This window comes from Artemia sp. Qi Xiang Cuo, chromosome 7 (genome assembly GCF_049724085.1).
Source record: "Artemia sp. Qi Xiang Cuo chromosome 7, ASM4972408v1, whole genome shotgun sequence".
NCBI classification, from domain to species: domain Eukaryota; kingdom Metazoa; phylum Arthropoda; class Branchiopoda; order Anostraca; family Artemiidae; genus Artemia; species Artemia sp. Qi Xiang Cuo.
In genome coordinates, this window is record NC_142800.1 from 57081860 (window position 1) to 57109246 (window position 27387).

Sequence of the window (27387 nt, forward strand, 5' to 3'; positions counted from 1 at the left end):
TTCGGCAATCTGTCATCTTACATTCACAGAATGGGACCTAGCCATCTCAGCCTTTCTTTCATTATAGCCCTAAAAAGCTGGATTGGACCACACTTTTTGTAGAACATACTATTTGACATAAGGTCAGTCAGCCGGGTACCCAGAACAATCCGTAGGCAATTTCTCAGGAAAACATCTAGCAAATCTTCATCCGAAGATTCTTCCTCAAATCTTCATTTCGGAGCGCCCATGCTTCAGAGCCATATTTCACCACAAGAATTATTGCACCTTAAGATGGGGGAAATAACAGTTCAAAAATATGCTTTCACTGACCCTTGAGTGAACAATTTTAGATGCCATGCTATCCTCAATTTGGCTCTGGTTTGTTCTGATGTAAAAGATATCGCTTGGGTGGTGATCTGGTTTACTAAAGGACAATGGTGTCTATAGCATGCACAGGTTTAAATAGCGACGAAGACCACACTGCCTTTCCATCAAACAATAAGTATAACAATAGGGAATTTTTTTTTTTATAAGACAGTGAAATGCAAATTTAAATGAATATTTTGACCCTATATCCAAGGGCCGTCGTCAGAAAAACAAATGAAGAAAAAAAAACAATAAAGGACGGCCCTTGGATGTAGGATCAAAATATTCATTTAAAGTTGCGTTCCACTGTCTTATATAAAAACTTCCCTATAGGGTCGAAATATTCATTTAAAGTTGCGTTCCAACGTCTTATATAAAAAATTTCCCTATTGTTCTACTAATTGTTTATGCACAGGTTAATTAGTATTGATTTCTTTTGACATTTTATAGACTTTTGGACCTTGAAAGAGGGACACTTATTGAACCACCGAATGAGGACATTCGCCTGTTTCTCTTCGGCTCATCATTTTACATCAAATCATAAGAGCTTTGGTTCTTTCTCTGTTTACTTAAAAAGTTTAAAATTTGTTCAAAAAACTAAGGCACTATACAACAAATTTGAACAATAAAACACGATATAAGGATACAAAATGTCATTAGGATTAATATAAAAGATTTGCTGCACTTCAAGTTACATGGCAGTTTCTATGGGCTGGCTTTTAGATCTGACACTCATACGGCCTATATCAGGCAAATGTGGCGTTGTTTGAGCATGCACTCTGTTTAATGCAAGAGCATCTATATCTGTTTCAAGCACTTGAGATCGGGTACTACCACGATGAGTCACTTTTTGATCTTCAAAGTCCGTTTCAAGTAATATTTGAGAGCGAGCGCGTAAACTTAGAGCAGGACTCTTGGCTCTTGTTGGTTCCGATAAAAAAGATGCAACTGTTGTGGGGCGTTCTGGTTCAAGGGGAGGGAACGCTGACACTCTTTGTGGTACTGCTGGGGGTGGCGGAAGGGTTAGTGGTAATGGACATCGTACACGTGATCCCGCTTTAAATGAAGTCATCACAGATCTTTCTTCACTATAAAGAGGTTCCTTTTGATCAAGAAAATCACTAGAATTTGCACGAACAGAATTGGCAACATTTGTGTCGTCAAGGCTCCTATCTAAGCCTCGCCCAAAACTACTAGCGGATGAATAAACAGACGGGAGGGGAGGGACAGGTCTCCCCTGAATACGTGAATAGTCAGACGGACCTATCGTTCTTAGAGTGCTGTAGTGTGGCTCAGAAGGTGTTGTTAAATGAGCCCTGCCATATTCAACACTTTTAGGATCAGGCAGACCTACCGAATGAACTTGTTTATATCTAACACTATCAGCGTTCATGCTAATGTTCCTACTCTGATCTGTACTATCCCAGTATTCACTTGTAGCTCTAGAAATATTGTCCGAAGGGGTTGGGGGGTAGCGATAAGACTCAAATTCACCATTTTTTTGACTATTTTCAAATGTTTGGTCAAAGTCGCGAAATGTGTTGTCCGTTTCATATATCTCGTAAGACTGAGTGTCATCGATCACTGATGTTGCTGCTTGAGACTTTTCCATTGAGTCTGAACTATTATCGGACATCGAGAAACGTTGGGCTGAGGATACCAGCTTTTGCTAAAAAAAAAACACGAAAAAACATGTATATAAAGTATATAACAGAGAAAGAGAGCTATAAGTCACTCATGCTCTAATAGCAGATTATAACAGAATTTTTTATACTAATCTATGTTTAGTGCCGTACTATATATATCGAGCCTCAAAAAATATGAGGAAGTAGTGGCGTTTAGGTTCATGCCAACTGACCCTCTCCCCTGAAATCTCAAAATTTGTATGCTGATATATTTTTTTTTTTATTTGACCCCTGCTGGAAAAAAACAACAACAAATATATGTGCTGATCAGGCCACAGATATATAACATAAATTAAACAGTACAACTTTATGTCAAGAATACACTTTTCAAGTGGAAATTAGTGTCCAGTAAACACTTGACCTATGAAAACAATGAATTGAAAAAGTTGGATTTAAGGATACCTACACCGAAACCTAGTTTGTATATCAGGTCCGTATGGAGGATTTTGTTTTTGGAGGGTCCCATGGAATTTCAAGAGCTAAAGAAAACGGCGTAACCAGGGGTGGATGGGTAGAGGGGGGGGGGGGCAAAGCCACAAAAAATTACGTGTCGAAGATAGATGAGATTAGATTGATCATTCCCTCTACGGATCTGAAGTAACACTTGAGAATGAAGTTTTTTTTTGGCAACCTCCAGCTTTAATCTTTCAAACAGCCCAAGATCTTTCTTCGTCTGAGTTCAAGCAGCAATTGGCTCTGATTTTAACTGAACTGGGACGGTACGGCCTGGACAAAACACTGCCATTAGTAACCAAAGCAGATTTGTTGATCTTACAGGCGAATTTCTCGTTAACATTATATGTTAGAAGTTTTTATGCTTCCTGTAAGAACTTGTTTACTGAAAATAGGCAATCAATTGTAGCAGAATACTAAGTTTTCTGGAATACTTGGAATCCTTTTTTCAAGAGATGACCTCTGGGAGGTCATCTATACACACATACTTAGGGCTGTCGCTTATCCATGAGTTAAAGCCCGCACCACTGGGGTCTATTCCTAAAAATTAGGGAAGAAGGCGTACCAAATTTATTTATCAAATTAGGAGAGAGGGGGGGGGGGGGGTAAATTTGTCATTTTTTCCAGTTTTACCAATGAAAACACACAAATATTACTGATAACACCCGAATAAAAAGGTATTTTTGAATGTCTTGGTCGTTGGGAGAGGGGCACATTATTTAAATTGAAAACATGTAAACAATGGCGTCAATTGGGGGGAGGGGGGATCGGTGCCTCCCCCTCCCTAGGTTTTGGAAAATATCTCTTTTGGGGGTATATTCATTGAAAAATGCCGTCTGTTGTTTTCTTTGAGGAAAATTGCAAAAACGACAAATTTACCCCTTTCCCACGTAGATATTGATATTAAAATATTGAAAATAAATTGAAATATTGAAAATGAAATATTGAAGATATTGAAAATAAATTTTCCACTTCCCTAAATTTTCTTGAAGTGAGGCCATAGAATGAAATCAGTTTGCGTCTATTTAATATAATGTCCAAATTGGTTCGTATCCCCTCCAGCAACTACTGTCCAACTTCCCATCTACTTTTTAGCAAAAGCATGGGCATGTGACACCTAATTTGAATGCCATCATACAAGTGTGTATATTCAATGTGTATCAAGAGGCAAAAGAGGAGCATGCGGCTCCTCCAACAAACCTTCCCTCCCCATCATTAGATTTTCAGTAAAAAGATCGTAACACTTTTTTCAGAGCTCTGTTTGAAATTTGCTGCAGATGTGATTGTTCAAGATCTCATTGGTCACGTGATGCTTTAAAGCACCTGAATATATTTACAGGTCTTAATTCTCTACGTTTTAACGTTAGTACAACTAGTTACATATTTCTTAGTCTCACAAGTTTAGATAAATTCCATGAATAATGTTTGTTTTGGTCCCAATATTATGAATCAAGTTTTTGAAATGAGATATCTGGTTTCTTAGGTTGAATGGAATCTTAATTGGAAGAAGAAGAGTAAAATTGCGTCACTCAAGGGAGCAAGAGACCTAGGTTTACTTCTACGCTTTCGCAATTTTTCCCTGACTTACTTGACTTGACTTATGTCTCCTGCCGGGCGCTGCTCGGCGTAGAGAGTGACGTCTGCCTCCTCCATCCACTTCGGTCCATGGCAAGCGTTTGCACATCGCTCAACCTGATATTTGCCATCGCCAGGAACTCGGACAGGCTGTCAGACCATTGTTTCTTCGGTCGGCCGCGAGGTCGCTTCCAACCGGCTTTGACAGGGTCGAAGTCATGGATCGTTTTCGCAGGCATGTGAGGAGGCATTCGAAGTAGGTGTCCGAACCATCGTAGTGTTCGCTCGGCTGCTTGGGTCGAAAACCGAGACTGCTTGGTGAGCGGCAGCAGCTTTTCATTGCTGACAAAGTCAAACCATCGTAGACCTTCGATCCTCCTCAGGCTCTTCGACTGAAAGACATCAATTGTCTTGAGGGTTGCGGCTGAAGCTTGCCACGTCTCAGCTCCATAGAGCATCACAGAACCGACAAGGGCGTTGAAAATCCACAGCTTTGTTGTGCGACTGATGTTTGGTTTTCGCCAGAGGTGACGGTTCAGTCTGCCCATGGCAGAAGACGCTTTGGATATTCTTGCTTGTAGTTCAGAAAGAAGTGAGCCATTTGAAGAAATTATGGAGCCCAGGTAGGTGAACCTTTGGACAACTTCGATTCTAGTGGTGCTATCCAGGCTAACTGAAGGATTGGCAGCAGGAGAGGATGGGTCTATGGCCATATTTTTCGTTTTAGTCCAGTTTATCTGCAGTCCTACTTTGGCAGCCTCGTCTCGTAGGATTCGAAGCGCTTCCAGCAACTGCTTCATGGAGTCCGCCAGAATGGCTAAGTCATCGGCAAAATCAGCATCTGTAATGACACGATCTCCAAACTTGAGTCCAAAGCTGAGACGTGAAGTAGTCCTAGTCATAACGTAGTCTATGATGACATTGAAGAGCTCTGGGGCAACTGCACATCCTTGGCGCACTCCTGTCGTGATTTGGAAGAACGGGCTACGGCGGCCGTTCACTTGAACACAGCTCTCCGTCCCATGGTGTAGAGCTTTGAAGAGTCTGCAGTATTTCTTAGGGAAGCATGTCGATTCTAGAATCCGCCAAAGAGCTTCTCGGTCCACTGAGTCGAACGCAGCACGGCAGTCGACGAAGGTAATAAAATCTTTTTGTCGGAATTCTGTGGGTTTTTCGATGATTTGTCGGATCGTAAAAATTTGCTCGATGGTTGAACGGTCCAATATGAAATCAGCTTGCTTCGGTCACCGGATTTTACGAATGATATTTCGACATCTATCTAGCAGGACCATTGAGAAAAGTTTTCCTGGGACAGACAGTAGGGTTATTCCACGGTAGTTCAAGCAGTCGCTTCTAGAACCTTTCCTCTTCCATAAAGGGATAATGACACCCGTCCGCCAATCTTCGGGAATTATCTCGGTTTGCCAGATTGTAGAGAACAGGGTGTGGAGAAACATGAGCATAAAATGACCTGCATATTTTAGCAGCTCTGAACTCAGGCCACAGATACCGGCAGCTTTATTGTTCTTGAGCCTTTTTACTGCATTTCCAATTTCTGAGGGGCTGAAAGGCTCGCCTGGAGGAGCATCTGTTTCGGATCTTGGACTGCCAGGTTGGCTGGGACTCTCAGTAGGAGCCATAGACGGGTTAGTGTTGTTCAGGAGTGAGCAGAAGTTGTCCTTCCACCGCTCGAGACAAGAACCCTCATCAGAGAGAAGTGTTCCATCCCTGGATAGGACGGGTCCCAATGCTGGTGTTTTATTTTCTGTGAGATCGCGGAGGTGCTTGAACAGGCTACACATGTCTTTCTTTTTTGCTGCTAGTTCGATTTCATTGTCTTTCCTTGCAACAAACTGAGTTCGGTCTCGGTGAATAAGTCTGTTCCGCACTCCATTGAGCCTTCGATAGGTGGCCATGTCCCCAAGAAGTCTTGCCCTCCGCCTTTGCTCTATGACCTGCAGTGTTTCGTCAGTTAGCCACGATTTCTTCGGGAAACTTCGCTTGCCAAGCACCAGCTGTGCTGCTTCGCTGGTCTGTGATTTAAAATACTTCCAGGCGTCTTCGCTGTTGTTGAGTGTGCCCAGGAGCTCAAAGCGATTTGATATCTCAACACTATACTTCTGGCGAGTATATATCCTTTAGTTTCCCAATATCCACTGCTACTGGTTTTCTTTCCGATCGCTGTGACTGGAGGCGAAGCTGGACATCAGCACATACAAGCCTGTGATCTGCATCTCCGAGCTCTGCTGATCTGTAAGTTCTGCAGTTCTTCAGCGATTATCTCCAGCGTGTAGAGATAATGACGTAGTCGATCATCTTCCTTGTGCAACCTTCATTAATATACCACGTGTACTGGTGAATAGTTTTGCATTGAAAGTAGGTGTTTGCGATCACAAGTTCATGCGATCGGCACAGTTTGAGTAGGCGATGGCAGGTATCGTTCAGTGGGGCGGGGGATACAGGTCCAAGTGTGCCACGCCAAACACCCAGATCATCTTGCACTGGAGCATTGAAGTCACCAAGAAGAACAGCGACATCGTGGGTGGGCCCTGTTGACAGACATCTGGACAGAGCAGAGTAGAACTCTTCCTTAGTTACGTCGTCAAAATCGTTGGTCGGGGCATAGCATACAAAAATTGTCATCTTGCCATGCTTGTGCCCAAAGCGGGCCTTCATTATTCTGTCCGATACAGCTTCGTGCAAGAGTAAGGCCTTTCTAGCAAGGCCGTTTAGCGCGAGACCAACACCAGTTCTTCTCCTGCTCCCTCCAGACCAGACTAACGATTATTTATAGCCTATTCGCTCTTCTCCACGTCCAGTAAGACGGGTTTCTGTGAGACCTGCACTCGCCACTTTATTCTTACGAAGTTCTTGAGAAAGTAGGTTCTTTGATGCAGGTGCATTCAGGGTCAAAACATTCCAGGTGGCTATTCGAAGCTCCCTTTGGTCTAGAAGGTTCAGTCTGTCAGTCTTTCTGACGTCGTCAGCATGTCCGTTGACGCGCGTAGGTCGAGATCTTAAATGGAGGTCCGGATCTAAGGCTATGTAGTCACTGTGCGTAGCACTTGATTTTCAGGTGGATGGTCGCTAGCCCAACCGACCCTAGGCCTGGAATCTGATTAGAGCTAGGTTTAACCTAGATACTGATATTCCCGGGGTGGGCTCCACCCGCCACATGAGGTTGCAGCCACCCTGATCGGAGTGTTTAGTTAGGGGATGACCCCATATCCAGAGTCTCTGTTAAAAATTAACTATTCTAACCAAACATCGTATATGGATCTGTTTTTTGGGCCCGAAACTTTTATGGTTTTATTAGGTTTACCCATTTATCTATTATTAATCTTTGAATAAACAGGCACTGCTAATATGGTATTTGCTTATATTTTTTGGGCAATTTCTCATCAACAGTTAGGTCATAATGCCAAATTAAGTCAATTAAAATATTTTTTGCTGTAAAAAATATATTATAAAAAATATATTATATAATATATAAAATATATTATCTAAAATATAAAATATATTTTATATTTTAGATAATAAAATATAAAATATATTATCTGCTGTAAAAGCAGATAATCATATCTGCTTTTACAGAAGATCACTTTCTAAGAATCCAGTCTAATGCTTGACTCACCTAGCATTACATTCACTAAATACTTGCCCCCGCCCGCAGACACACACACACACACACACACACACACACACACACACACACACACACACACACACACACACACACACACACACACACACACACACACACACACACACACACACACACACACACACACACACACACACACACACACACACACACACACACACACACACACACACACACACACACACACACACACACACACACACACACACACACACACACACACACACACACACACACACACACACACACACACACACACACACACACACACACACACACACACACACACACACACACACACACACACACACACACACACACACACACACACACACACACACACACACACACACACACACACACACACACACACACACACACACACACACACACACACACACACACACACACACACACACACACACACACACACACACACACACACACACACACACACACACACACACACACACACACACACACACACACACACACACACACACACACACACACACACACACACACACACACACACACACACACACACACACACACACACACACACACACACACACACACACACACATACATATATATATACACACACACACACACACACACACACACACACACACACACACACACACACACACACACACACACACACACACACACACACACACACACACACACACACACACACACACACACACACACACACACACACACACACACACACACACACACACACACACACACACACACACACACACACACACACACACACACACATATATATATATATATATATATATATATATATATATATATATATATATATATATATATATATTTATATTTATATATATATATATCTATATATATATATATATATATATATATATATATATATATATATATATATATATATATATATATATATATATATATATATTTAAATCAGGCACTTTTTATAGATTCTGATGTTTAAAAAAGTTTTTGTTTTTATTCGGCAGGGGGGGGGGAGGGAGGCGTGCAGCCTATAGTAATCATTGAAAAGTCGTGCTTCATACTGTCTGAAATATGACACTCATTGAAAACTATAAAGTACCTGAATAAAAAAAAAAACAATGTATATTTGTTCACCTTACGCATAAATATACCTGTTTAATCTTGGTCTTTAATAAACTTACAGTCAAAATTAGTATATCTAATTTTAATAAATAATATATTCAAAGCATAATTTTGTAATTATAATTAATACACGAGTAATTTTGCCAGTATATCTATTTTGTCAAAAAGCCAAGCTATCGTTCTATCTAAATCCCTACACCTTATTGAAAAATGTAAAGAACTCGAAGAGAAAAGTTAGAAAAATCATGTTTATTAACCCAAAAAAATTGGTTCCAATGAACGTTTGGAAAGTTTCTAAAATCTCAGCAGCTATCAAGGGCACTTGTCAAAACAGCAAGACCAGGTGGTTACTTTGCTAAAAGGCCCGTAAGAAGTGTGGACCAAATTCGCCACCCTGAGAGGGAATTAAATTGCCGATACTGCCACCACATAGTGGTTTTTGTGCAAAGTAAAGCAGCCATATGATTAAAGAACCTTTTAATAACTATAAGCGGCTCTAAAAATCCAATAGATAGAAATTTTCTGAATGTATAGAAGCAACATTTTGTAAAAATAGTACTTCGTTTAGAAGGAGACACTGATAATACTAGCATCCATTTTCTTTTTATTTAACATAAAAAGGCTTGGATCTACATAAGAACGTACGCAGGTGGGGGCAGCTTGGGGGCTGATTCTCCCAAAAATTCAAACGTCCTTACTCTCTGGTCACTTCTTAATCAAAATGTTAATTTTTTTATAATCAACACACCCACGAAATATTCTCATAGTTGGAGCCCCCCCCCCCCCTAAAAATTTCCTTTTTTCGTTCCTGGACCTGAAAGACCCATTAAAACAGCTTTAATTGAAATATTCTTAACACACTTCATTTTTCGAAGCAACAGCAGAAGTTGGTACAGGATTTATGCTTCGGGACAAAGTAATCTAGCACTAGTTTAAATGAATGATGTATTTTAAAAGTAAAAACATCGATTCGATGTCAGGAAATATAGAATAAATTGGTTGTAAGCAAAAGCAGCGAATTTTGAGATTTCTTGAGAACGCATCATCATTTTTTTTCACAAATATTTCCTTTGGTCACACCACGTTAGGCATGTTGACGCGTCTCCAACTACAGAATTTTAATCAATGGCGAAGAAACAAAACCATGGCGAAACGACAATCGAATTATTCGGTTTCGATACAGAATAAACGAAACAAAGACGAAAGCGTTGCTCTTGCAATACTTTGGTGAACGATGCCGAAAAAATATAAATACAACTCTTTAAGTTGTTCAGATAAATTTGGTTCTTTCTTGTTGATGCTTTTTACTCTACTTTATTAACTGTTCGAGCAACGTTTATATAATTTTATTTCACAAAACATACCTGCATTCCATTCCGTCTTGCATGCCCAAGTTCTGATAAACTAGCTGTTGACATAGCCAGAGACCGTCTCGAAGCTCTGATAGAATTACGTCTTTCCAATCGCTCGGCAGCCCGATGTCGGGACTTTGATGCCCAAAATGCTAGGCAAAGTAACACCAATAGAAGGCCACCACCAGCTGTGGCAAGGGAAAATATTGTGATAAAATCTTCTGTCCAGCTCAAGGGGTCGACATATATTTTTGGATCTGAAAATATTCTATGTTCATTAAGCCTGTCAATCACAACTTTCGATTAGAACACTAAAGTTTTATTCGAAACAGTCAGATTTTTTTTTTTTTTTTTTTTTTTTTTTTTTTTTTTTTTTTTACTGACTGAATCCAAACGCAAGTATACATTTAACACGCATTGTGCCATAGCTTAAGACTTTTCAAACAAGGTCCATAGTGTTCTAATTTATTAAAGCCGGTTATTTTCTCTGTTTTTCTTCAAAAAACACCTAGGGAAGGGGGAAAATTAGCCCCTGTCTTTAATTAAAGTTAAGCTATCAAGCGCCGTAAGATTTGAAAGACTATAAGCTATCAAGGGCCATCAATTATATCAATCTGAAAGCATAAAAATGACGAAGATTGTTTTAAAGTTTCTTGTAGAAACGCCAACAAAAAACTCATCCTCTGTTGAAAGCTTTTTGTCCCGCTTTGTCCCGCCTAACTCTTAAGAAATCCTCAACATCTTTAGGATATATCCTCACAATGCCTCCCTAGCTTAATATATTACTCTAGGCCTTTGCGGTGATTCTTTTTTTAAGCCTTTCTAAAATGATTTTAAGGATAGTGTCTTGGCGTCTATCGTTCACAATAATGTTAATCCGCTCTTTCATAGCAAGTATTGTTTGAGGGCCCAAGCCACTTTACTTGCAAAGAGTAGCGTTCAAAACCTCGTCAGGATGCTTTCTACACAAAATAATGCTGCAAGAATCAAGCTTAAACACATTTGGCACATTAATTTAGGATTGAGCATTATCAGCATTTATCTAGCTAAAATTCAGCTACAAACATTTGGCACATTAATTTATGGTTGAGCATCATCAGTACTTATTTAGCTAAAGTTTAGCTCAGTCATTTGGCACATTAATTTAGGATTAAGAGTTATCAGCATTTATTCAGCTAAAAACATGCAGGCACACTAATCTAGGATTGAGCATTTATTTAGCTAAAATTCAGCTAAAACCATATGGCACATTAATTTAGGATGGAGCATTATTAGCAATTACCCAGCTAAAATTAAGCTAAATATATTTGACTCACTGATTTAGTATTGAGACTTATAAGCATTTATTCAGCTAAAAACACGTGGTACATTTACTTACGATAGAGCTTTATCAGCATTTATTTAGCTAAAATTCTGCTAAAAACCTACGGCAAATTAATTTAGGATTGAGCACTATCAGCGTTTATTAAGCAAAAATTCAGCTAGAAAAATTTGGCATATTAGTTTAGGATTGAACATTATTAGCATTTACTTAGCTTCTTTTTTTAATCTAGCCTTACTTTCATCATTATGTCAATTTAACGATTACTTTAAACATTTTGTAAATTACTTTAACCATAATAAGTAGATGTAGGCCTACTGTAAAACGTACAAATATTTATCCTCAGACGAAGGGATTAAGTAATAAAAAAAATATTCAGCTATCATCATGTTCTATGTAAATGTAAATACAGATTCACACAAAACAATTTCAGCGGTTCTGTCAAGTACTTGATCGTCTAGTACTTGATCGTCAAGTACTAGATGAAACAAAAATTGTGCTATAAGATAAAAGAGAATACATAGATGCAAGTCCCAAAATAGAGAGGGACTGAAAGGGTAGAGCAGGGTAGAACTGCGTTACCTTAACATCACATTAACCAAGCTATTTATCAGAAAATAATAACCATAGGAAGGTGAAGTAAAAGGAACAGTTAAGAACGAAGGTGCTGCAAATAAGAAGAAAAATCAGTATTAATTTAGTTCTTACCAGCTTCACAAATAAAAGGGAGGAGCAGGTTGCATGGGGATGTGACAACTTTGTTATGAACAAACGTAGAACATTTCCCAATGAGGTCCAAGTGTTGTGCCCAGACCCTTTTTCTGAAGTCGTAAAACTCCTGTCTCGATCGAATAAATGCTGAAACTTGATGATGTTTTGCCATTAAATAAGGCAAAGATCCTCTTTCCTCCTAAGAAATAGAAGCTATGAAAATATACTTTTATCATAAAGCCTCCAAAAAAACAAAATAGAAACAAATAGAAACCAAGGATTCAAATTTCAATAATATTTAATTAAATCCATGTCTTTCTCGGGGAGTCTTTTTGCGATATGAAGTTTCAGGGAAGGCTGGCTGAAGAGCTTATTCTTATTGAATTGTTCTTTACCTGTGAAATAGGGACTAGAAAGGGACCTATTTCGCAGAAAACAATAGTTTTTGCTTTGCATATGGTACTCCATCATGACCCCCTCAGTCCCAGGTCAATTTCATCAAACTTACGAATTTATAGGCTGTTGTATGTTATTATATTAGAAATGACCTAACATATTATCACACTTGCAACAAGTCTTTTCCTGTTTCACTCAACGAAACTTATCTGCCTTTCACCTAAACTGCTACATTTAACTAAATATCAAATAGTTTGAAAGGTGTAGGGTCTAAAAATAGTATCGACAGTTTTCTAAGATAAAACCAAGGCCAAAAGTATTAAGGTTTAGAAAAACGAGGTTATTTCCGTCAATTGTTATTTCTTAGGACATTTTCACTCTCAGGTTGAAAATTTCTTTTGCCCCTCCCCCTACCCTTAAAAAAGCAAAAGCAACCATATTTTTACGGCACCAACTTTGATGATTTGCAAAATTAAAGAAACATCATGGAACAGGGGCAAAGCAAATAAGTCAATTAGATAAGCTCTTAATATAAGCTTTTAAATAAGCTTTTAGTTTTCACTCGTAAGTTGAAAATTTGTTTTGCCCCCTCCCCCACCCCTTAAAAAGCAAAAGCAACCATATTTTTACTGCACCAATTTTGGTGATCTACAAAGTTAAAGAAACATCATGGAATAGGGGCGAAGCAAATAACTCAATTATATAAGCTTTTAAATAGGGTTTTAGTTTTTACTCATAGATTGAAAATTTCTTTTGCAACTAAAAAACAAAAGTAACCATACTTTTACGGTACTAACAGCAGGCCTCCCTCTAGATTTTTTGTGAAAAATATGAACTTTATGAACTTTTGACCACAAAAATATGAACTTTATGAACTTTTGATTGCGCTTTTTATGAACCAATTATGAACCTAAATTTACGGTATGTCCACCTCAGAAACTGTCCGTGGACACAAAAAGTGGTAATTGGTGTTTTCATCACAGGTGCACATATTCTTCTTCTTTGTTTTTTTTTTTTTTTTTTTTTTTTATTTAAGAGTTCAGTTAATTGCTTTTAATTTGTACAAAGGAACAAAAAAAAAAAGTACAAAATACACCAGTCCAAAACAATCCACTCTACTTGTTCCTTTTGGCAAAATACGATGAAAGTAAGGACGACTTTCGTTTGTTTACCCTGCTCTGTAGCAGGTCAACCTCTCTGGCTGCCTCATCTTCTTCGCGCATCTTCCTGCTCAAAGCTTCGATCGTTCTTTGTGCGAAACATATTTCTACAAAGTCTTTAGCATCTATGGTTTTTTTCAGCTTCTCATTAGCTCATTGAAGAAGCATTTTTGCTACTTGTCTCTTCTTCTTTTCAACTGACTTTTTCTCAATAAAATCTTTTACAGGTGTTCAATGGTCTTTTTCTCACTCTTTTTATCCTCTTCTTCTTCTTTCCTTTTGGACTCCTCTTCAGCCTGGATTGCTCAGCTTCCAGGTATAGGTTATAGCTCTAGCACGCATTTCGCCTCAAATTCAACCACTCTCTGGTAATATTTTGAAGTTTTGTTTTGTTTTTAAAACCCCTTCTGAGGTTTATGTTAAGATTTTTTTGTGTTCATTTTTTTTTTTTTTTGTTGGGTTATCCTTCCTCCACATCATGCTGTGACATTTGGAGGAGATGTGTTTATGTTAAGTTTTTTGTCAATAATTGTTATTAAATAAAGAAATAAAATAATAGGGAATAACTCGGGCGTGTTCTCAAACTTCTTTAAAGCGTCAGAGACTATCAGTCTAGCATTGATCATTTTCACTTTCATTGATTATTTTTCCTCTGTCATGATCCGTCCTGACCGGAAAAAAATCACGTTCAACGTCAGCGTTCCCATGCGACATGCAGACAGCTGTTTTTACTATCTTTGAATCAAGGGGGTATTTTGTCTATCCTTCATGGTTTTTCAGACTAAACACCGAGTTTCATAAAACACCAATCCTCGATGAAGTCATGTTCTTAGGCCAACTCGGTTCCAGCTGGAGCAAGTTCCATTTGTCACTGGCAGCTTCAGTATTCACACGAAAAGGCATAAACCCAACGATTTTCACAAAGTCGCTTGTTCTTGTCTCAGGATTCGAATCATCCAGTCGCAGGAGCCGGATATGCTGAAGGGCACTTTGACCTAGTGATTTCTTTTCAATATGGGGCAAGCGACCAGGTAAGCAGTTCTGGCACTACTCCTGAAGTTCAGAGCATCAACTTTTTGTACCTTTGACAGGCATTCTTCTACGCCGTCACCGCACGCTACCTTATCTGATGGAAGAAAATCCCTGCTTGAATGGGAGAGCTCAGAAAATTTGTTTTTCCCTTCTGAATAACAGTCAAAGCACTTTGCTTAACAAAATTGCTGGCGGGCATCATTACTAGTCGACGCGTTTCGTCATACAGAATGTGGATAAGTGGTTCATAACGTTGAAACAACTCTGTGAACTGAGCAAATAGCTTTCCGAAATATATGACAAAGAGGACTAATGCTTTGGTTGTAGTACATTCGAGACTGCTAGATATCTATCGCTGTCCACTAGACTTTATCAATTCTGGTATTTTCTTAGGGATGAATTTCAGGAAATACTCATCGAGAGCATCCCATAGCCCATCAAGCAAAGACTCAAGCCAGAAAAAAAAGACTAAAAGATAGCTTAGTACAAGAAGATACAGGGACAATATAGGACCAATTTAGATGTCAATGTCTTTTTGAACGAAAGAAAATGTGTGTTCACAAAACATGCAGTGTTACAGTTTGAAACGTTTTAAATAAAACTCTCGCACATTTGCTTCGCTTGTCCTTTATAAGGAAAAAAAAAACAGGAACCGCAAGTTCTTTCCAGCTGATGACAAGAAAAGTATGAACTTTACGAACCTTTTTTTATAAATTATGAACCATTTATGAACCTATTTTAAAAATATGAACTTTTTTCATAATTATGAACCCAGTGGGAGGCCTGTAACAGCGGTGATTTACAAAGGAAGCGAAACATCACGGAACAGAAGCCAAGCAAGCAGCTCAAGTATATAAGCTTTTAATATATTAACCAAAACTATTTCTTTATTAAGAAGAGAATACCTTGCAAAATTCTTTGGCCTGAGAGAAGTTCACTGGTACTCCAACATATATCAAACAAAGATCTCCAACTTGAGTGTAGCCAGGGTCGCACAACCCACTCAAGACAGTCATATTGTTCTCATAATAAGGTCGACTTTTGACCTCTAACAGCCCTTCTCGATCCTTATAATCTCTGATCCTCCCTTCAACAGCAACAGTAGTGTTGTACCCCCACCAATTATAAACAGCATCGATAGGGGAACGTAATACTTCTGCCCTATAGAAAAAAAATTAATGTGAGCTTTAACCATGTTAAGAATAATAATTAATGAATGTGTGGGAATCCTTACCTTATTCTGCAGGGGGAAAAACGGAGAGTTGCAGCCCCTGCGATAGCCATGATAACGATTGGCTGAAATCATGCAGTACGCTTTGAATACCTTAAGAATTATTAGTTTTGATGATGCGCGGGGAGGGCGCTGCCTAGATAATATAATCAAATTATAAGTGCACATAAAACCACACATGAGGTATTAATACTCACAAAGACTCCAGTACCCTTTAAAGCAGTAAATAAGATTGCCCACAAGTAAACTACAGTTTTCCACCATCTTGTGCTTCAATATAATTAATTAGGTTCAATGTGGTCCAAAAATTAGCAGAGGGCCATTTTTATTATAACCACTTATTGAAAGTTCGTCTTCATACACACAGAAAATGACATATGACAATACCATATACAATTATGATAATGTTACTAGTGTAGATGGAGTTGGTTTCGAGCATTTGGCTTAAGCTTCCGAAAATCCTTATAAAAAACACACCAGTTATCAAGAACACACCCTCTTGTGGGATAAGTTTTTCTTATGTCCATCAGTGTACAATCTGTAATTTCTAAATTATAAAAAGATTACAAAAAACTAATAAAAATTGAGTATTTCAAATTATATCATATCGTATTACACCGTGCCAGCGACATTTCGGTACTCCGCCGCGTGTCCTTTGGTGTAAATCATTTCTTTATTTTGAAAAAAATATTGGTCTTATGTAAGAACAAATATTGGTCATTGAGAATCACCATATTTTCGCGAAATCATTTAATAAAAAACCCACCACAATTGCTAAAAACCACGTTGTCTGTTGTCCATTGCAATCATCTGTGCCTATATGAGATTACGAAGAGCACTGTCTCAAGTAGGCTACTTTCAGTTTTTTTTTTGTAAAGTAGAGTTCTGACAACTAAGCAATGCGTATTTAACTTAAAACCATGATAAATATATATAATAAATATATAATAATAAATATATAATGACTTGTGATTTTAAATGGTTCAGTTACATATCAAGTTGAAAATGTTTTATCCCACCCCAATAAAAAAAATATACTAAACTAAATTAAACCTATAATAAAACGATATAGTAAAAACAGCTACTAATAATAAGTAAATAGTAAGAGGAATAAACAATAATGAATATAAAATAATAATAAAAAAGACTAATTTTCGTTACAAGGAAAGTTTTCTTTCCTTGCAACTTTCAAACTGATTCAAAAATCAGTTTTGTGAATGCATGAGTTATTGTTCATCCATAAGAATATGGTTCAATCTCATTTTGGGAGTCTCAGGAACCAAGAGAGTCCCTCGTTGAAAAGAATGTAGGCTATTCCTAACTCTGGAAACCGTAATAAAGGTGTTCTTGTAAGTGAACCCCTGTTTGCATCAACCTTGTTTAACTTAATCTTTTTAACTAAAATCTCGCTAAACCGAACTCCAGTTTAGCTCAACCCTTATTTAAATAATAAAAAAAAAACTGGACTAGAGGAGAGACACAACACTCTAGGAAAGTCCTGTGGCAGCAAAAATATCAAACCAAGTTCCAACTTTGATGAAAGTCCTGTAGCTTGTGGTGAGAAGACGTAAGAACTGTGACTACTTTTTTTCTGGCCCACTATACCACGAGCGCCATATTTTTCAGGTTGGCCATACTCAAAATCAACATTCAAAATTAATAGTAAAAACAAGCCCACTTACCCTGTATAGTTTGAAGCTATCATTTCAAAATCATTCATGGGGTCGACAAAAATGTTATCCCGGAATAAATGGCCGCTGTTCCCCACAACTAAAGTTCCCTTGTTGATGATGTCGGTTGCATTGTTGCTAAAAAAGGAAATAATGAGGGAAAACGCCATGCACCGTAATTCAAGAATTGTAGCAAGGAATCTTATATAATTTATCGATGAGAGACCATTCTTTCTCTGCGATCTATTAAAAGCCCAGATAAATGAATATATAATATATATATATATATATATATATATATATATATATATATATATATATATATATATATATATATATATATATATATATATATATATATATATATATATATATATATATATTTATTTCTTATAATATAAGAAATATATTATTTTTAGCTCTTAAAGCCTTTGGCTTCTATTATCCTTGGCTCTTTTGGTTCCAAAACTTGGCTGTTAAGAAATTTGTTCGTCAGAATATTTCCGTTGGATTAAGGTCGCTGCCTCAAAATGACAAGAAAACCATTACATTTAAAATATGTGTATTAGTAAAGTAAACTTGACTAGCTTCATGCTAAAATCTAGTCATAAAAATTCTTGATAATCAAACACTTCCAATAAAAACACTAAATTCCTCCACCTGACTGACTTGTAACTTCTTTCTTTGTATTGAGTTGATTTATTTGGTGACTGAAGCTAGTTTTCAATTACAAAATCTAAAATAGAGAAGGAAATAGTGCCGTGGGCGATTTCCCAAAGACTGCATCAGGTTTTCCTACAACTGAGCTGATAGAACCAAACATTATTTAGATTAGGAAGATTCGTGACTCTTCACGAATCTTCGAATCAGTAGAAATTGTTATCATGCACTCTGAACCCCAGTTTCCGCTATCTACGATATTTATATTTGTAATCAACAGAAAACTGCAACGTGTTCCGCCCACCAGCAATATCCCACTAATCTCGGGTTGTTTCTCAGCCGCTAACTCTTTGTGAAGCTGGTCCGCTTGCAGTTTTTCATTCATATCATTGACAAGAGAGCTTCTAAATGAGCAGGAATCCCAACTATAGAAAAATATAAGTAATATCATGTCTCTGGGGCAATAAATACTTACAAAATTTGTAGCAAAGGAAAACATATTTTTGTTAAATATTTTTAAATCTAATGACACTGTGGAAATGGCTACCCTATGGTGGAAGGGCCTCCTGTAACATGGGTATAAACATATTTTATTTGGGTAATGGGTTGCAGAATTCTCATCTATTAAATTGTTTAAGGAATACCTGCTCAAATTTAAAGATATTTTTTTAGGTTGCACATACATGAAATTATTAGTCTTGGAACGTGTAGAAATGAGTGCCTCTGAGGTAGGAGGAGCTGGGATTAAAAAAAAAACTAATTGAATAAAGACCAAGGACAGACCACGTTCTGATTACTAAGAGGAAATAAAACATATATCAAAATAATTATTATGACAATAGATTGTATCATGACACTTCAGACCGTATCACATCCTAAACATAAAACAATGTAAATTGAAAATAATAGTTATTCGAAAATTTAAAATTTTCTAATTAAATTTCATTTCAAAAATTTTTGTTTTCATTTAACTTCATCTTTTTTAATAAAAAAGGGAACAATTGAAAAAAGAACATAAGTCGTATTTTGCCTTACTCGTTTCTTCTTATTTTTTTTTTTTTTTTTAATACTCATCAAATTTATACTTACAAATGGAAAGAGTTATGAATGAACGCCTGGTAAGTAGGAACCCGGAAACCTTGGAAACCATGCAAATGTACTATATGAAAACCTGTGTTTTGTGCAAAGTGATTGGATGTGGCGTTGACAACGATTTGATCAAATTCAACAACATTGCAGAATGGAACTTGATTTCTTGTGATAATATTATGCCAAAAAGTTGCCTAAAAGAGAAAGAGTATAGGTAAGCTAACGTGTAATTTCAAGCCAAAATATGGCCATGTACATAAACAACGTACACGATTAACGAATTACAACACTTGTCACAGTAATAAAGAATAAACAAAAATTACTCTCTTTTTGAAAAAAAACTGATCAAGATATCTTCCCACTAGACAAATAGACTACGGCAACGTACTCTTCAAGGCATCGGAAAGCAGCAATCCCTCATTCCCGAATAAATTTTACCTTACCCCTAAAAGACCTCGACACCAACTCAGACAATGCTTCAAATTTTCCTTCTCTTCTTGGCGAAGAGGGCAAGCAAACATACCGTCCGGGACACTTTTCCTCCTTTCAAAAACCTTCAATCTCGAACGAATCGGAATTCAATTAGATCGCAGCAGCATCCAATAGTTAAGGTATCTAGCCGTTAAAGTTATCTTAAAATAGAATTCCTGCCCATATACTATCTTAACCTCTTTATAATATCTTAAAGTTTCCGAATTCTTAATCTCCTCACCCCATTTCTGTATCGCCTGGTCCTCCAGCACCCGCTTGATTTCCTTGTCCAACTATAATTGTTGACTAGTTGGTCAATGGCCATTATTTCAAGCGAAAGAAAAGCCTGTTTTATCCAGTGCCTCCTTGACTTTAAAAAGCAAAGATCTTTTCCGTCGTAACTGAAGTATCTCATCATATGCAGCTTTCCGTAGCCTATCACTGGGTAGTTGTAAAACCCTTAGCCAAAATTTTATCATTTGGATCGTTCTATAACTTTTAAGAGACCACAGTCTAAGGTCTGTCACAGTCTAAGAAACTGAGTATGGGTCATTTTATGCAGCCCGTACAATCTCTTAAAATAACCTAACTGAACGCTTTCTAACTGCGAAACGTTCTCATGTCCTCATATCTCTGCCACGTAATGGAGAATCGGCATTATCTTAGATTAAAAAAAAAATCTCTTATGCAAAGACAAATTCTTGATTCCACTAATTTTATTCCGAAAAAGTGATAATGTTGCAGCTCTTCCCCTATTACACTTCTTTAATGTGGAAGCTCCATCCACCCTTACTTTGGAAAATAAAACCAAGATACTTTATTTTTTAGCTACTTCTATTTGTTATCCTCAAAATACAAATATATTTTCTATTTTTTATTCTATTTAGTGGTTACTAAAAATAACCACTTTAATTTTCATAACGTTAAGCTGTAACTTTCTGATTTGTAAATATTCCTCAATTAAATAAGGTAATATATTTAGCTTCCTTACCGACTTCGCCACCAATGTAGTGTCATCCGCAAATAATAACAGCGAAAAATTTATTTTTTCCAAGACACACCTTTAGAGTCCACTTTTTTTCCAGAAACTCCACCATATCATTCAAAAACAAATCCAAAAGTCTCGGGGACATGGCACTGCCCTGCTTCACTCCTTTCTTAACATCAAATAGCCTAGAAAGTATCAAACGTGTGATCCTGACCATAGCCTTCGTCCCAGAATACATACTAACAATTAAACGAATAAAGCTGAAAGGTAGATCAACATCTCTTAAACACTTTTCAAGGAGAGTTCTATCTACATTGTCGAATGCCTTTCTTAAGTCTAGAAACGCAACAAACAGCTTATTTCTACCTGATCCATAAATCTCTATCAATGCACTTAACACAAATGCTCTATCCGGCGCACTATGCCCTTTCCTGAAACCCCTACTCTTCTTTAATTACCCCATATCCCTCCAACCATTCATTCAACCGATACACCAAAATCTTTTCTATAATTTTATTAAGTGCATGCGCTAATGCTATCAACCTATAGCTATCATGATCACTAGGACTACCTTTCTTAAATAGAGGTACCATAATCGATACTTTCCATAGAGAAGGCCATACACCACTCCTACTCTAAATTGTATTAAAAACACTCACTAAAACTAGCAAAAAAGCAGCCAGAAACATCTTTAACAAAACTGCTGGTGTACCATCCATTCCTGGCCCTGATTCTCCCTTCATCTTCTTAACTACTTTCCTAACTTCTTCTGGGGTTACATCCCTCACTAACCTATTATCTTTTTCTTTCGTCAGAAACTGCGGAGCAACGCTTGATTCTTCACTATCTAGACCACTAGAATCTTCTTCTATACTCTCAATAAAACTAGGCCAAGTATCAGCTTCAGGGATTTGTAAATAGCCTTTTCCTTGTCTATTTTCCTGCCTTATTCCTGATCAAAATTGCTTTGTATCCCCTACCATATAGGCCTTCTCTATGTCCTTCTGTTCCACTCTAATTTCCCACACGAGCAAACTCGTAAATCACAAAACCCAAATCTTCCAAAATTTCATCTGTATATCTTGTTTCTTCATGCAGACTCTCAACTTCCTCAATTATTTCAGGCCTCAAAAACTCCTCTTTCATCAACTCCAGTTCCATTTTACTCCATTCACTCTTTAAAAGCTTCCCTGAGAAACAAAGATCCTTTGTTACCTTACTAGTAGGCCTATCACCTTTCTTGTTCCTTGGAACTCCTCTTCCAAGGCAAAGATTAGTCTCAACTGGTAAGTAGTCAGAACTTACGACCCTAAGAACCTCAACATCAACTGTCAGAGCCACGAGCTCAATACCAACCAAAACATAATCAATTACACTAGGGTTTTCCCCCGACAGACAGGTAAACTCACCCTCCTTCCCATCTTTCAAAAATCTTTCATTTCCAATCACTAATGCATTATCTGAACACAGTTCGAGAAGCCTTTTATCACAACAATTAACCCTTCTTTCAATATCTTTGCTCCTTCTAGATGTCTTATAAATATCAGGTCCAGCGTGTCAACAAATGAAACTTGACTAACCTTCCTACATATTCCCGTATAAGCATTATTCCCCCTCCACCAAAAAATAATCATTATCAAAACGAGATCGCAATTGCCTAAGCTCCTCGTCTAGTAAACTCCATGTCACTCCTACTACATACGAACTATTCGGGGGGGGGGGGGCAATATACACCGCACTAAAATCAAACTTTTACCACTAACTAGATGAATCCAAACTCATATAATATTCTCCGACAAACTGGAAATTTGAGAATGTTTACGGAAACGACCTTACTTAATTAACAAAAAAATACCTCCGTAATATCTCATATTCTCTGCTGGTTTACGCGTAACATTTTCTACCCAGCATCCTTCAAAGTGAGGCACAGTATGCCACGACTCAACAAGAGCAATAATATAAATACCACCTAAGTCCTTCAGTACTTGTTCGACCTTACTTCTCACACCCTGGACATTCCATGTGATTACTCGCATAGGGTGATTATGGCCATCCTGTCCCTATTCACTTAGAACAAGCTGGTCATGTGTCGAAAGGACAAAGGGCATTTCTGGCTCATCAGGTATGTATGAAATCCTATAATAATCTTTTGATGACGCAGCTCTGATGCTCCTTGACTGAACTCTGTAGTTGGCTCTTCTGCCACCAGAACTAGAGTCCTTTCTTGCAACATCACGGGCATCTATACGATCCTGATCGTCTGGGTTTATGACTTCCCAGGCTTTTCGCTTTTCAGTATTTTTCGCAACTATCGGAGAATTGAGGACGGGACGCATAGTCCCCGTTGAGGAATGCGGTTTCGGATCACGTATATTAAATTCAACCACCATCTCTCTATCAATCTCGGCCTGACTATCACTTTCAGAGCTTTCAGACACCGCTCTACCAGCGTCAGAAACGTCCATATTTTCGCTAGACGGTTCATTAGCTAGTTCGACTTCTTTTGTTTCTGCTGTACCGTTTTGAGGAGGCCCCAGTTTATTCACTTCACTGGAGCTGGTGGTTACTTCCTTAACACATTCCAAAGGTAAGTCATTAACAAACACTCTGTCGTCGATATATAACTTTTATATAGCTGTTATAAACAGGATAAAATGTATAAAAGCTAAAACTAGGAAACAAAAAAAAGGAAGGTGTTTGATTTTGTAAGGTAAGGTAGAGAATTTAGTTTGAATAAATATTCAAATCACTGGTGATTTTTAAAGATTCTATTTTATTAATTTTTTCAAGATATTTAAACTAGCAAAAGAGCCAATAAGTCAATAATGAAAGAGCCACGCACAGCCAAGTCTATGCAAAATAGTAAAGAACTGCTCTTTCCAATTAAAAAGCCAGTTTGTTCGACGTTTTCGCTGCAGTTGTTCTGTCGATCAGAGATACATTTTATTCGAGAGGGAGTTTGGGATCCTTAATCTTTCCTAAGAAATGCCTCTAGTTTCTGCTTCGGGGAGTGTTTTAGTCATAGAGAGAAAGAGAGAGAGGGAGAGAGAGACATAGAGAGAGAGAGGGAGAGAGAAAAATAAGAGAGTATTCTACAGTAGAACTGTTTTGCTTGGGAGTCTTGCTTGAGATGGCCATTTTTATTCAAAATATTTTAAAGGTCAAACAACTATGTCTCTAGAGATGATATGACCCCCATAGCACCTTTAGCAAGGGTTGTAAGTTGTGTTTACAAATGTTTACAGATAGGGTTTGTTATTGGGAAGGGACGAGTTTTATCCCGGGTTTCCAAAAAGGCTTAGGGCACTAAGGTGAAACTTTCAGGAAATGTTAAGAAAGGAGATAATGAACAAAATCAAAACACACGTGCATGCTGGTTTTCAAAACAATGTAACAGTAATAACTCAGGAACGAGGCAAAACGCAAACTCTCGTTTGTAGTGATTTTTGTTGGTTTCAAGCTTGATTTGCATATTCCATTTAAGTTTTACTCGTTTTAAGATTTATTTATTCATTTATATCAGTACCTATTGTATTTTTGTTAGCTATGATTGTTTATTTAATTTGTGTTTGTCTTGGGTTTCATTTATATTTCAATAGCAAAACATTTTTGTTCGTTTTAAGCTTGATTTGCATATTAAAATTAAGCTTTACTCGTTTTAAGACAAATTTATTCATTTATATAAGTACCTGCAGTATGTTATTTTGCTATGATTGTTTGTTTAATTTCTGTTCGTTTGGGTTTTGTTTATTCATTAATAGTGATTTTTGGTGGTTTTGAGTTTGAGTTATTTCTTATGATCTTAAGTTTAATTTGGCCTTTACTTTTCAATACAAAACTTCTTTTCCGAAGTTTTTTTTTTTAATTAACTTTAAAAAAAAACACTGTTTGAAAGAGCTCAAAGATAAACAGAAATTAGAAATGATGCACTGGCAGTCTAGCACTCACTTGTTGGCTTGGCGATTGCTGTCTTCCTTTCAGTAATAGAGCTTCAAATTTTTCATTTTTCTCAAAAGCATTATTATAAAGCCTTGCTCGAAGGGACATAGGTGCTCCACTTGAGTCTGCCTGAATATGCAGACCTCCTTGGTTTCCTTGGATAAGGTTATGCTGCAACAAGAAAAATCACATTATCAAAAAACAATTATTATTGGAGATTTGTATTTTGATGGACCGCCTTTCTTTATCTGTAGTAATTTTTAGTAGAAAAAAATGCACAAGAGAAAACAGGACCTTTAGCCATTTATCATGGCCATAAATCAACTCGCCATGCCTTAAACTTGAATAAGTAAAAACAAATTTTCTGAACACGGAGATAGTTAGGGACCAGCCTTATACCAAAGGCATTTATTAAGCAAAAGAGGTTGATGTTTCTGTCGGAATCTGTACATAAACCAGGCTGTCACCAAAGAAATAAAGAACACAGATAGCAGCACCAACCAATTTTTAAATATGAGCCAGTCCCGATCGCAACTAGATTAACTTAGTGGCTGTACCTGTGGTATGTGGTGTTATCAACAACTTTAGTCTGTCTATTCAGCAAAATCTATTGGTAATAACTGTAAAATGTGTTATTTGTTTGATTCACAACCGTTAAAGAAAAATCCCTTTCACCAACTGGGACAATAATAGTTCCCAATATACACTTCAAAAGTGTGTCTAGTTAAAGCTAAAGCAATCATTGGTCATTCCAATGAATTTTATAGCCAAGTTATAACTTTTTTGCCAATTAGCCAAATTAGAATTTTACCACAGCGTCCGTTGAGAATATTAGCCTCATTTGTCATCATCCATTCTACCTAGCTGTAAAAAAGCACATTCTACGCCCTTTAAGATGATTGCAACCGCTTTTGTTCCGCTGATCCAAAGAAAACAGGAATCTGAACATAAGAAAATCTATGATGCTTCAAAACTGGCACGAATATGAGCGAACAACAGCTACCCCACTGATACTGCAGTGTTACTCATCAGAAATAAAAAAAAATAAAATAATTTTAAATTCAGTCTAATATTCACTTTTCGTTGAAAAATATTTTTTTCTTGGAACAAAATCGATGAAACTATCAAAAAAGCCTTTTAATAAAAAAGGTATAACTTTCAGCAAAACAATTGCATTTTTCCGTATTAAGACTTAGATTTGGAATATAATCAAAAGACTAAAAAAAAAAACCTGCTACCATTCGATAGATAAGATTCAGATATATCCTTCTATTAAATTATTTTTTCGATATTTAGATTTTTTTTTTTTAGTTTGAAACATCCTTTCAAAAATTGTGAAAATTCACGAAAATAGGAAAAATTTCATTTTTTTTGGCAAGTTGAGATCAATCTCTACGAAAAACTTTGAGCCTTATAATAATTCTGGGTCGATAAATAGATAGTTGTCAAGGAGGCACACTTGTGCCTCTATAAAGAGGCGACCCACCACAATGTTAAGCGATTTCAGGTCCTAGAGGTCGCAGAGAGACGGCGGTAATCGCATTCTGTAGCCCAAGCTCAAACTAAGAAACTTGCAAAATTTCATCCTCCTCCGACTTTATCTTCATGGGGTAAACTGGGCCGGAAGTTTCAACCCTCCCACCACAGCCCCCCTTTAACGTTGTCCGATTGGGCTGAAATTTAGAGGTTAAGTTTTCCTAGGGCCCGGGAGCTTATCCTCTAAATTTCAGCTCAATCCAATCACTCCTTCCCTGTTTTCAAAAAACCAAATATAGCCACTTAAAATTCATTTCGTTTTTTTTTTCTTATCCACGCCTACAGGCCACAGTTGGCAACTGATCAAGGTGAATGAGGACTCATTCGAAGCAGAATTCGACCTGTTAGGGTCTTTTGATATTTTCAGACCGAAAAAATTATCCCCCGAATTTACATTTACAAAAAACCTCGTTTTCCTATATGAGCCCATGTTAATTTTTCCCACCACCACCCCCCCCCCTTAACGGTGTCTGATAGGGCTGAAATTTAAAGGTCAATCTCTCCGACGGCCTAGGAGCGCATCCTAAAAATTTAAGCTCGATCTGATCACTCCTTCCCTGGTTCCCAAAAACAAAATATCAAGTTTTGCTTGCGTCAAAAAAAGATTCCCATTACTAAAAAACAATTATAGTTGTGTCTGTTTAATCTAATATTCAAGACTTCTGACTGTCACGCGGAAAACCCGGGTTCAATTCACCGCTAGAGAAGATTTTTTATAGGCTTAATTTGAATTTAAAAAAAGAAACTAAGTTTTTTTTTTATTTTATTTTAAAAAAATTACATTTTCTAAAGAGTTAAAGAGGCTGAGTTACAAGGTCGACCCTTAAAACGTACAGGGATTAGGAGGCACAGTTGGGGGGCTGTTAAAGAGGCTGAGTCACAAGTTCGAACCTTAAAACGTACAGGGATTAGGAGGCACCCTGTACGACGTGATTTGAGTATTCAGGAATTAAAAGCCTTAACACAAGAATA

At 37.4% G+C, this 27387-nt stretch overlaps 1 protein-coding gene across 1 annotated transcript in view; it reads right to left on the reverse strand.

The window, feature by feature from the left end:
* Nucleotides 1-896: 896 nt before the first annotated feature.
* The window catches only part of LOC148950480 (protein bark beetle-like), a 45030-nt gene continuing 18539 nt past the window's right edge, over nucleotides 897-27387 (reverse strand). Inside the window, exons 7-13 of the mRNA XM_089092435.1 lie at nucleotides 24889-25050; nucleotides 19482-19675; nucleotides 17745-17870; nucleotides 15737-15992; nucleotides 12241-12442; nucleotides 10224-10468; nucleotides 897-2017 (exon numbers count right to left, since the gene is read on the reverse strand). Of these exons, the coding sequence (XP_088948561.1) occupies nucleotides 1040-2017; nucleotides 10224-10468; nucleotides 12241-12442; nucleotides 15737-15992; nucleotides 17745-17870; nucleotides 19482-19675; nucleotides 24889-25050 (2163 nt within the window). The 3' untranslated portion in view covers nucleotides 897-1039. The remainder of the gene's footprint in view (nucleotides 2018-10223; nucleotides 10469-12240; nucleotides 12443-15736; nucleotides 15993-17744; nucleotides 17871-19481; nucleotides 19676-24888; nucleotides 25051-27387) is intronic.